Source organism: Pezoporus occidentalis, unplaced genomic scaffold (genome assembly GCF_034315485.1).
Source record: "Pezoporus occidentalis ecotype Australia unplaced genomic scaffold, CSIRO_AGI_Poc_V1 ctg94, whole genome shotgun sequence".
NCBI lineage: Eukaryota > Metazoa > Chordata > Aves > Psittaciformes > Psittacidae > Pezoporus > Pezoporus occidentalis.
In genome coordinates this window covers 1,950,260-1,962,426 of record NW_026916304.1, presented here as the reverse complement: position 1 = coordinate 1,962,426, position 12,167 = coordinate 1,950,260, and the positions used below count along the sequence as shown (strand labels likewise).

At 39.2% G+C, this 12,167-nt stretch overlaps 1 protein-coding gene across 1 annotated transcript in view; it reads right to left on the bottom strand.

Moving 5' to 3' along the window:
- LOC134157320 (uncharacterized oxidoreductase ZK1290.5-like) overlaps nt 1-12,102 on the bottom strand; it is a 52,666-nt gene extending 40,564 nt beyond the window's left edge. The window contains 1 exon segment of the mRNA XM_062606139.1: nt 11,995-12,102. Within this exon segment, the coding sequence (XP_062462123.1) occupies nt 11,995-12,067 (73 nt within the window). The 5' untranslated portion in view covers nt 12,068-12,102.
- Between the last annotated feature and the right edge of the window lie 65 nt (nt 12,103-12,167).

Sequence of the window (12,167 nt, the reverse complement as noted above, 5' to 3'; positions counted from 1 at the left end):
GTTTGGGACTCCCCTTTTTTCAGAGATGTCATTCACACTGTACATGGATATTTAAAGACAAAATCCAATCTTTTATTTGAAATTAATGAACTAGCAACCATTGTATCCCATTACTGTTTCTAAATAAAAATAGTAGCAGCTTTTAATAAAGGAAGTCAAATACAAGTAAGTCTGCAAAAGTTGCCTATTTTCTAGCTAGCATTTAACTTGTTTTCCTAGGGGAACAGCACTAGTCTCTCAATGACTGAACTATCTCGATCTGAACGTTTCTGAGACGATTAAAATCCTCTGGACTTTGTGAAAATTGGTGGCTGGGAGATACAAGGATACTGCAATGGAAAGATAGATCAGAGAATCATAGCACAGTTTGGGTCGGAAAGGACCTTCAAAGGTCATCTAGACCAACACCCTGCAATGCGCAGGGACTTCGAAAGCCTTTTGTTGTCTTTAATTTCAAACTTCAATGTCCTTTTAATATATGAGCACTTACACCCACACAAAGAAGAAAGTAATGTTCTTGTGAAGAAGAAGTTTTCTTATTTTCTCATTTTCTCTTTTACATGAGACACCTTCCTCCCTCCCATGTTACTGCACTCACTTATATACTTGGTGGATTAAGTGACAATAGGAAGTTACATACTAGGCCAGATGGCCACACGAGCCGTGACTGCTACAGAGATATTAGCCTGAATGGTGTTTGACAGTTAGTTATGTTGAAAGAAAGCTCTATAAATTTCCATTTCTGTTTAATTTTGCAGTAAAACCTGGTGTTTGGTACAGAGAACTAGGAAACATTATTCAGAAACATGCTCAAGCAAGTGGATTTTCAGTGGTAGGTCAAAGGGACACAAATCCACTTAAAACTAGGCTTAGTTACTTACATGGTTATTTTGTCATGATTACTCATACACCCTGAAAAAGACTGCCACCAGAACTGGGATGAGAAACGTGCTCTGGCAACCCTTACAAACCTCCAAATATTATTAGGAAGGCAGAATCCTGTTCATAACGCAGTTACTACACAGAAAGATACAACCAACCACTCAGCACCCTTTCCCAAGACAAAATCAACAACATATCTCCTCCCCACCTCACTTCCCAGTTTTAGGCATCATCTCAGCTGACTCTCAGCCTCATTAAACATTTTGTCCTCCTTCACAGAAGCTGTAGAACTACAGAGCCAGATCCAAAGCATCTGCATTTTCCAAAGAGAATCAGGGCCTATCTTCTCCCTGCCTTTGTGGAGGAGCATGCCTTCATGTTCTTTGTGAAATGTGAAAGGATTATTTATCTGAATATATGAAAAAGTTGATGAATAACTTCATCATGAAATTCATTAACAACTTTGGCTACTGGAAATCAATGGAATCACTTACATGAGAAGAGTTCCTGTTAGTGACCGTGTCAGAGATGAAGATTTTCTGACATCAGTACTAAATTACAACAGTTGACAAACAAAACACCTACAAAAATGCCCATTCCTTTGCAGGCTTTTCTACAAGTAACCACTTGAGAAAAGAACTCGCAAAAGCTCAAACATCCTTTTATCAATGTTTACACACTCATTGAGTATATGTGGCATTTAATACCTTGAAATACCTTGTCCTATTGGTTTGATTTCCATTATTTCAACATAATGCTTCATATAATATGCATCATATAATGCATCATATAACATGCATCATATAATGCATGACTGCAGAATGCATCTTATAAATATATTACAGTATTTGGTGTCAATACAGTTTGATTTCACTGTAACTTTATGAGCAAATTTGATGATAAAACATAAAATTATGCCTATACATAGAGCAAATGAACATATAACATATTCAAAGGTTCGCTGCTTAAGTGAGTCTAGAGAGTATACCATGAAGTTTCTCTTGCCTCTGTAAAAGCCATCTGGATTATGAATATTATATATATATATATAAAAGATATACTTTGGTAATGTTTCTCTTTTTTGCTAAGTATGACCCATTGCTTAGTGAAAAGAGGTCTCTCTGGGACTGTTTTCCTCCTGTGCAACTCAGTCAGAATAAGCTCACAGAATTCAGTAAGGTGAGGAAGAAAAGTAGGCAGGAATGATTTTAAGCAATTCTACTCAGACAACTCAACACAGGCACCAAAGGGTAGGAGAGAGCCATGACATGTTTATTATGTATCCAGGGAAAGGGAAGCCAGAATTGCTAGTTTTCTCTCTTCCTGAGAGGAAGGAAGAAATGGCAATGAGCCACTGTTGACAGAAGCACTCTATTCCCTCCATCCCAAAGAGGCTTTGACTGTAAAGGATATTCAGATCATCTACTGTAAAATGACCGGACATCTCTGATCACTGACCCACCATTTATCTAATCAGAACATGAGAAAAGGAGCTCTGAAAGCAGCTTCTCAGTTGCTCTCACAACAAGCCCACAAAGTAGCACCTATCATCAGTGGGATGCTATGGCTCTGATATGGCATCAATTCCTTAATGTGGTTTATGGCAGCACAAATACACTATAACACAAGAAATGCAAAAAGTTTTTTTTCTGTAAGAATAAAGAAGTTTCTACTGGAAAGTGCCGCTATTTCAATTATTCAGCTGTTGTATAGAAATATCGTTAGCATGCAGAACTTCCCAACAAAATGTATAGGAAAGGCCAAGTCTGGAAAGTGACCTGTTCATTTGGAAGGCAGTTATGAATGTGTAATCCATGTAGAAACGTCATAAGCAGAGCAGCAGCACACATTTATTTAAATGCCTTTACAGACAGACTGCCAAATCCTGAAGCCTTTTCTTTCATTCCACACTTTCCCACCACCGTGAGAACTATTTCTCATTAACAACCAAATTGGTTTCAGATGCTCTGTTATAAGATGTTACCTTAGAAACCATTGGCTGAAAGACTGTGGCTTCCTTCCATAGAAATCTCAAGCAGTGAAAAGGCAGATTTTCTGGCATAAATCAAATCCAATTTCTAGGGTTCACTAAACCTTTTCTCCTCAGAATAATGTTTTGTGACTAGATCTTAGCAGTTAATAGTGCACGAAGAATTGCTGGTGTGAACCAGTTTTAAATGATTTTCATTCTATTCCCTTTGTTAACTCAATTCAAATTACTTCCAGTGCTTATAATACCTCGACAGAACTTTTAACTAAGAACGATATATGCTATCCTTATACTATAAACATGACAATAAATAGATTGAATAAAACATTCATTTCCTTTCCCTCCCCTCTCATATATCTCCTTACACCACTCTGATAAAGATTACATTCATTTATTAGACATTTGGAAATACTTCACAATAAGCGAGACAAACCTCTGACAATTTTTTCCACCTCTAAACAACTTCCACAAAAAAGAAATGATCAAAAGAAACAGAAATATTAAGCCCATACTCTGTACTTAGTAGGACATTATCATAATGATTCCTGCTCTGAAAGTTTGGTAAGTTATATATATAATTTACAACTAAGCATAAACAACATACAATTAAGTAGAGGGACAGCAATTTTAAAAGGTGTAGTTGACCATGAGACCAATAATTCAAATATATTTAGAATAATGGAGTTGGAACTGCATGATCTTAAGGTCTTTTCCAACCCAAACCAGTCTGTGATTCTATGATATTATAGAAAAAATAATAGAGAACTGCAATTTATAGAGCCTTGTAGCTTGCAAGATGAAAATGTATGTGTAATAATTCATCACTGTAAGATCCTAATTCAAGACATCATTCAAACTACTTTTTGACATCATCATAGCCTTTATACCTACCAGACTACTCACACGGTAAGTGCAATTGTTAATCATGACAAGATCCTACTCCTGCAATGCCACATGATACTGCAAGTCCAAGTCTTGCAGTGCTCCACCACTAACTATTCATGAGTTCAAAGGCCAGCAGCAACCCCCTATCCACAGTGCAAACTAAAACTGAACAATGAAGAATATTTCTGATCAAATGCCTTTCTTTTTTCCACATCACACAAGAATTTAAAATGTATTGTCTCAAGGTTTCCAAGACACGAAACATTTCTTTTAGCCCCTCCTCTCACATTGCACGTCCAACCTTAGAACAGCATGTATTACAATGCAAAGCACTTCCATTCAGGCATTAAGCCTGGGGAACAGACCTTGCAGTTATGAATCCCTGTAACAAGGATTATGCATCACTCTGCTGGAGGTACTTGGCATAAACATAAGAAGAGCTGAAGAACGTAGTATCTCCCTCCTCCCGCTCCGGAGGGATGAGGAGCTCCTGCAACTTGAAATACAGCAGCATGTGACATCACCATTCAATGCTGCCAAATCTCTGCTAGGGAGTTCTGGCAAAGAAAAAAGGTACGATGACTAACATCTGCTGCATGAAGGTCAAAAGATAAAAGTCAGCTTTCTTATCCCCCCCCCAAGCTTGGTATCAGTTTTCTACATTACAGAAACATGGTGAAAGACAAAAGCTAAATACACTGGAGCTTGCTTCTCTGTTCAGTTCAAAGTGGTTACAAAAAACTACTGGGCAGTGAAGCTTGGAACATCTAAAAGCATTAATGGCAACAGGAAATTCAAAAGCAGATGCATAAAGTGCCTCTGCTTATGCTGATAAAGGTTTTAATTATTAAACAATGATAGAAACCTATATTAGCTTTTTATTACTTAGACTCAGTGATGAACATTTAAAATTCAGTCCTTTTCTAAGGAGTAAGCCACCACCAGACTGAAAGTAGGTAAAGTTAGAAGCAAGCAAATAATTCGGAGCTCAGCAGGTTCAGTCAGGTTAGGAGAGGATACTGCTTTGTTCCACTGTCTACAAATACACAGTGCCTGAGATACAGCCATGTTTTCTACAGGAGAGAAATTAAAGATCTGGAGGCCCTCAAAGCTCAAGTACAACTTCTCAAGGTCAGATCCACTGAATTGGTGGATGAATTGAGACAGAAAGATTTATAGATGTGGCATTTTGTTCATCACAAGAGGCTATTAAAGCCACTTGGTAACCAGGGGTGAGAAGCAAAGTCCTGACAGAATACAAAAAATGGTTGAGACATAAAACAAAGGGAAGAATTAAACAGCTGATTCTTATTACAGGATAAGATTAATAGGGGGAGTGCCATAGGTCTTGGTAGCAGGACCACTGTTCCATAAATTTCCTTAAGAACTGAAGCCATGAAGAAACAAGAGGCAGGAATTAAGAAATGAAAGGCAGGAACAGTGTAGAATGACAAGTGAAGGCTTGATTCTGCTGCCACTAAACTGAAAAGCAAACTCTCAATTCATTCCAATCCCAACAGGATTGTTTTTTTTCTAACCACAGCTAAGTTTCAGAATGAATATGAGCAACTCTAGATTTTGTAATTAAGAAGCAGGTAACTGGATTAGTAATACATAATGGAAGGCAGTGTTAAAATACTTCCATGCAGCATTAAAGTTCAGGTAAAATGTAGCATTTTGATTCAAAACCCCCACAACCAACCAAAAACCACAATACACCCTCGAGTAATGAAAGTGGAGAAATATGCTTCTATGTAGTCTCACTTGTGAAAAGAACTGGGAACAATACAAGAAGTCTTGTATGGCTGCAATGCAAATGATGCAATATCTTAATGCAATCAAGTCAGTTTAAAAACCTACTTTAACAATTTATTTGCTTAGATAAAGCTACAGATGGATATCAGGAATCTTATCTATGGAATTCCCTGAAACGAGGACAGAGATTATAAGCGTCTCCAATGAGTACTGAAGGATTCTATATGTGCATGTGTATTATTTTATCCTGTTAGTAGTGCAACATACTGACAAATGCAGTAAAAATGCAATTTAAGTAAGATAGTAGTGCTATAAATTAACCAACATCATATTATTTACTGGAATTGATTTTTATTCCTCCCAGTCTTTGGCTATTTGACAAGAAGCTGCTCAGAGCAGCACCTGTCTGATCTCCCAGTTACAGTGTCTAGCGTAGTGGCACTGTCCATTCTCAGATGATCCTCTGTAAGGAACATCATTACCATTAATAAAATACTCACTGTGTGTGACATGAGTAAGACACAATGAGCACAAAGACTTGTTTTGTTTAGTAATTACCTGTCCTGAAACCCCTTCCCAAACAGGAATGCAATTAATTTTATACTTTAACAGCAGTGGATCCTTAAAGAACTTTTTCTCTCATCAAGCTGCTACTAATTCTAGCTACCCCAAGGATTACAGAGAAAGCAACTTCACACAAAAACATTGTATGAATTTTGGGTATCATCCTGTCAGGAAATCACATGCTATTTGACCAGCCCCCTGGAATTTCATTATTACTGTCCCTAAAAAAAAACCAACAAATCACCACACATCCCCCCTCCCCAAAAAAAAAACAAAAAACCAACCCAAATCTCACAACCAAAACCCAACAAAAAAACACCCCCAAACTACAAAAAAACCCTCTTCTAACTGGAATGTAACTACCTATCAAGAGGATGAAGATAGCTTCACAAGAGAGAGCCAGAACAAGCCTTAAGAGATGTCCATGACTGATGTTTTGGAGACCTTTTGTAATACTGCAAATTTTTATCCAATGGAAACAAGCATTCAGAGAAGTGTGTTGATAACATTCATGAACAAGTCAAATAGTTTTTACTACCAAGAGATTTTATCAAGATTCCTTCATATCACAGGGTGTTGCCATGCTGAATTCAACCATTCAGCAGATAAACTTGAAAAAGCATACTATTATTTCAGTTACAGGAAGAAAAGCCCTTGTTCAAATGCTTTAGAGCACTTTTACTCCCTAGACGTTAAAAGCAAAACCAAACTTGACTTGACAGAAGTAAGCATGACCAGTACAAACTGTATGCACTTTCCTTCCAAAGCCTGAAGAGGATGATATTGTGTGAACCATTTTGGTATGTGATCCATTTTTTGAGGATGTTCATTTAGATAAGCACCAAGTACCCTGTAGTTAAACTAAGACAATGTAATAGTATGGAATTCCCTACGATAGTATAAACACTCCCAAAGCATGTGACTCTCAGGTACATCTATCTCCTATAACTACACTGACTTCAGAACACTGTAATCTTGTATCAGTTATTTGCCCTGTATTTCTAAAACACTAATAAAAGTAAGTCTTGCAAATACGGAAAGATATTATAGCTATCTTCTTAGCAAGATAGTGAATGTATCCATTTTCTAAAGCAATCTAAAGCCATTATGAGGTAATGTATTCCCTGGGGCATAGCTTTACACTTGCATCAAGTACTAGGGCCAAAATGTCAGATCATTTTAGACTTGAGCCTACTCTAGTTGAAAGCAGCCTTTGTAATGACAATTATCATTGACTGTAAACATGCCTGACCCTCTGCATATGAATAATAATGACACATTTGTTAGAATCAAACCATAAGAAATGGAAACTTATAAACAGTTTTTATAATCATACAGTAAACAGGATTCAGATCGGTTTTATTTATTAATTCAAACTTAGCTCTACAGCATATTTCTAACACACAGGTGGGCTGCCTTGTAGTAGGTTTCTCAGGAAAGTCAGCTTGTTTTACCATTGCTAATAGACTCATCTTTATGCTGAACACAAGACAGATCCAACACAGTATAAGTATTCATCTAAGCAAATACAGAACTTTGGATGGAAAGAATTTGGCATGTTATTTTAAGTAACCTTTCAGCAGATTATAAATTGTGCACAGTACACAGCCTTCTCTGGTGTAAAAATCCACCCTTCTCACTAGGGCTTTTAGTGGAAATGGATCATCCTAACCAAGAACAGTTTGTGTGAGTGAACACAAAGCTTAAGAAAGAGAACGGTAACTTCATGAAAGGCCACTTAACCCCCTTCGTCCCACCTCCCCTTTTTCAACAAGCCTTCACCAACTTACTTCTCCTATCCAAATTTGGATACCAAAGCAGCTGTGATATGGAAACCCATTGAAAAGTAGAAAACCCAGTTAAAAAAAAACAACAACACCTTTTTACAACTGAAGCTTCAACAGAAGGAACGGATATTTTTGGCAAAATGCTATCCTGGGTTGCTGTTGCATTCTCTTGAGTAACATGTTCTGACCAAGAAACACATTACGTGTCTCCTACTCCAGCTCTCAGTTACTGCAAAAGGGGTTTCATCACTTCGAAGCAACTTGCATATCTGAGCTGCCTTCCAGTGGACGTGACTGGATAATTGCAACCACCTTAATCCAACCAACTGGATAGCTGTTAACCACCTTAATCAGCTCATGCATATTTATCTCTCTCTGAAACTTTTAGAAACTATCTAGCAAGAGAGGCAACATACATATCCTCCCTCTCAAAGATGACTTTTCATAGATAACAATTATGTCTGCACGTTTGGAGGGATAAGAAATAACAAAGAAACAATCAAATCTTAAATCCCACAGAAAACGACCTTGCAGAAAATGCAGCCTCATTGATGAAAGTTCTTCTCTCCTTCATAGCTGGGTAAATTTTCTGTGCTGCAAATGTTAGTTAATGCAGTAAGACTGTAACAAAAATAAGCCATTCAGTTGTAAAGGAGCAGTGAGGTGGGGACACCTACCACAGGTAAAGATTGTATTGTGTCAGGCTGCATGCCATCCTATTTATAGCTTGACCACAAATGCAGGCATGGGGCATCTTGACCTCTCCCTCACTTCTTAAACTCACAATATTTTAGAGCAAGATATCAAGGATTCCCTAAAACTATGTGACTGGTTCCTATCTCTTACAAGATCCTCAAAAAGCTGCAGAATGGATAAACTCTATGTCAAGCGTTACACTAGCAAGACAAGAATAGGTAAGTGATGTGTAAGAACCAAATCCTGCTGTATGTGATATCACTATATGCCAAGAGAAGCTCCTTGGAAGCCGTACCTGAGAGAAGTTATTGGGACAAACAATTACAAACTTAATTCTCTTGATCTTACATGTTACTATCCATTTACTGTAGTCTGAGCTCAAGCTTGAAAATCAACTATTCACTACTTATTAATACAACAAAAGGACAGCAAGCAGGATGCTGTTTGGTAGATAATACAAAGGAGTCTTTCTGCCTGTCTACTTTCCAGTCAGCTTATTCTCCCAATCACCTAAGAAATGCAAGCTCCAAATAACAAACAGGTGATTCCATGGATAGCTTGAAATAGTTCATTAAAACAACCTCCAGAAATAGGCAAAAAGTCACAGGTTAAAACAACCAACCTACCTATCCCCCCAAAAACACTGTGAAAGGAAAAAAAGAAGTATTTTTTAGAAGCATAGGTCTTTTTGCTTATTTAGGGACTTTTAGCCCATATAGGGACTGTGTAAGGGACGGCTCTATCAGGTATACTTGTGGTTAATAGATGCTACAATGTCAAATTCCTACACTGGGCATCCACATATTGCATGTTTACAAACACATGTGTGCACATAAATACATGGTAAAAGCAATTATCAATGTTTTGGAGACTTTTAAATCTTTTGGCTGATGTTGCTAGGACTTTTTTAATATGTGCAGCTCAAATGACTTTGGGTACTTCCAAACAAGCATTACAAACTACCTCTATTCACTTAGTGTTTCTGGAAGAAAGAACAGCCCTATTAAAATCAAAGGCCAACTTCTATTGACTTAAGTGGCTTAATACACTAAAATCCACATAAGCTTCAATTTTGCTTTCCTTTATACTAATGGAAATCCTAAATAATTGCTCTGAAGTTAGTAGAGACTCATGGGATAAATACAAAAGGAGCAAAAGGGTCATTTTATTTTATAGCTTAGATCGATACATGTGTGATATATTAACTCCATTGTCACAAAGACTGTTAAGAGCCTTTGATTTGTATGTTTATGTAATTAAAAACTTGGGATACAGAATTGACCCATGATAAAACTGCATCATGAAAGACTGATTGGGAAGGGTATTCATGTTTTAGAATGCGCTATGAATGAGAGGGACTTCTGGAAAGATTCTTAAGAAGAAATACATGATCAAATATAAGCCAAAAGAACCAGAGGCTTTAATCAAGAGATAAATGAACTCCTTACTTTTACAAGAGATAAAAACTAATTTAACTGTATAAAAAGGCAGATGAGATCTGCTCAGGTATGCAGTGGGCACAGCTGCGTGGATGGTATGCGTGTGCCTGTTTGTGGCACACCTTCCAGGCACTCTGCTACAACTCCTGCTTTGGAGAGTTAATGGTCTGTTATTTGTACAGCATGGACAGGGCTCTGACAGCACAGAATTGCTGGAATTAATTCTCCTTTGCTCACACAGTCCTATGCTGGCTGGAAAAAAATGTCCTTTAATCATTTAATAGTTTGGCTCTTGCGCGTAAATCCACCAATTATTACACGGATTTGGGATTCAGAATAGTATAAAGCAAATATTCCTATGTAAAGGAATACTGGCTTTATTAAATTCCTATAACTAAATTATATAATTAAATTATATTATTAAATTCCTATAACTAAAGAGAGCATTCCTCTGCAAGCCAGTCTTGGGTTTGTACCATCTAGAGTTCAGATTCCCCTTTTCTTAAAGGGCTGAGGGAAAATAAATGCTTAGCTTGCCATGTAAATCAAAAAAAAAAGAGAAAAAAGTTCCTTCAAATTTCACAGACACTTTCATGCCTGAGCTCTCACTGCAGGAGTGTATCCTGCTCAGTCTGTAGCCTTCTTTGCCAGGACTAAATGCAGCAGCTTTCCTGATCTACCACTATTATCATTAACTTAAACTGACATTGTCTTAAAAGACTTCTCATTTTCCCCACATTTTAGAAAAGAAATTCTCTAAGAGTTTAATCAGCTCTATTGCAGAACTTCTCATGGCACAATTGATAATAAAATGAAATGGAAATTATAACAAAATTAATGCCCCTTTACATTTTTTGTATTTTCAGGCAGATCTTTTTCCTCCTAAAAGTGGTACATATTTGTACGAGCAACAACTGAAAACTGTTAAACTTCAGTATCATGTTACCAAAATATGGCTTCCAAAAGAAAAACCAAAATACCTCCCTCACCCAAGATTCTGCCACAGCGCTTGAATTCAACATACACAGCTACAAGACACACACCTTCTAACTCTCCCAAAGCTGAGATTCCTACACAGGCTTTTAACTACAGCAGATGCAGCTGGCCAAAAAGAGAAAACATTCCAGTAAGACGAATCACAGGTTGAAAGTCTGCTTTAAAGAAAAGTCTGATACCAAGCCCGGAGAAAAAAAAAAACCAACCACAAAGCAACACCTCGGGGGAAGTGTAAGGCGAGGCCGCACCTCAAATCCTGTGTTCAGCCCTGGGCCCCTCACGACAAGAGTGACATTGAGGTGATGGCGCGGGGCCAGTGAAGGGCAATGGAGCTGGTGGAGGGCCTAGAGCACAAGTGTGATGGGGAATGGCTGAGGGACCTGGGGGGGGGGGCGGGGGGGGTTCAGTCTGGAGCAGAGAAGGCTCAGGGGGGACCTTATCGCTCCCTACAACTGCCTGACAGGAGGATGGAGCCAGGAGGGGCTGGGCTCTGCTCCCAAGAAACAAGGGAAGGGAAAGAGGAAACGGCCTCAAGCTGCACCAGGGCAGGTTTAGATGGAGCTGAGGAACAATTCCTTCCCCAGAGGGTGCTCAGGCATTGGAACAGGCTGCCCAGGGCAGGGCTGGAGTCACCGTCCCTGCAAGTGCTCACACACCGTGGAGACGAGGCCCTCAGTGCCACGGGTTAACCTCAGGGTTACTGGTGGCCTTGGCAGTGCAGGGGAACAGTTGGACTCGTGATCTTTTCCAATCTACTTGATGATTCTGTGATTCTATGATTTGTACTCCTCAACGGAAAAACACCCATTCTCCACCTTGTCTTGCTGCAGGGCAGTAGGAGACGCCCCAGAAGGTCCCGCTAAACAGGAATACAGCAATTCCCCCAGGGAGGGGCGCAAGGCCTGCCTCAACTCGGGGCTCCAGCCCAGACTCCTCGCGTCGAGCCCCGGGCCAGGCCAGGCCTCGCCGTGACCGCACTATCTCACAACGAGGCACTTACCGAGCCCCAGCACCGGGATGCTGCAGCCGCTGGCGAGCGGCAGAACGGGGCATTTCAGCTCCGCCACAGCCATGCTTCCCCTCCGCGCGGACTACAACTCCCGGCAACCCCTGCTGCGCACAGCGTCGCAAAGCGTCGCAAAGCACTGCAAAGTGTGACGGGAGCGTGGCTTC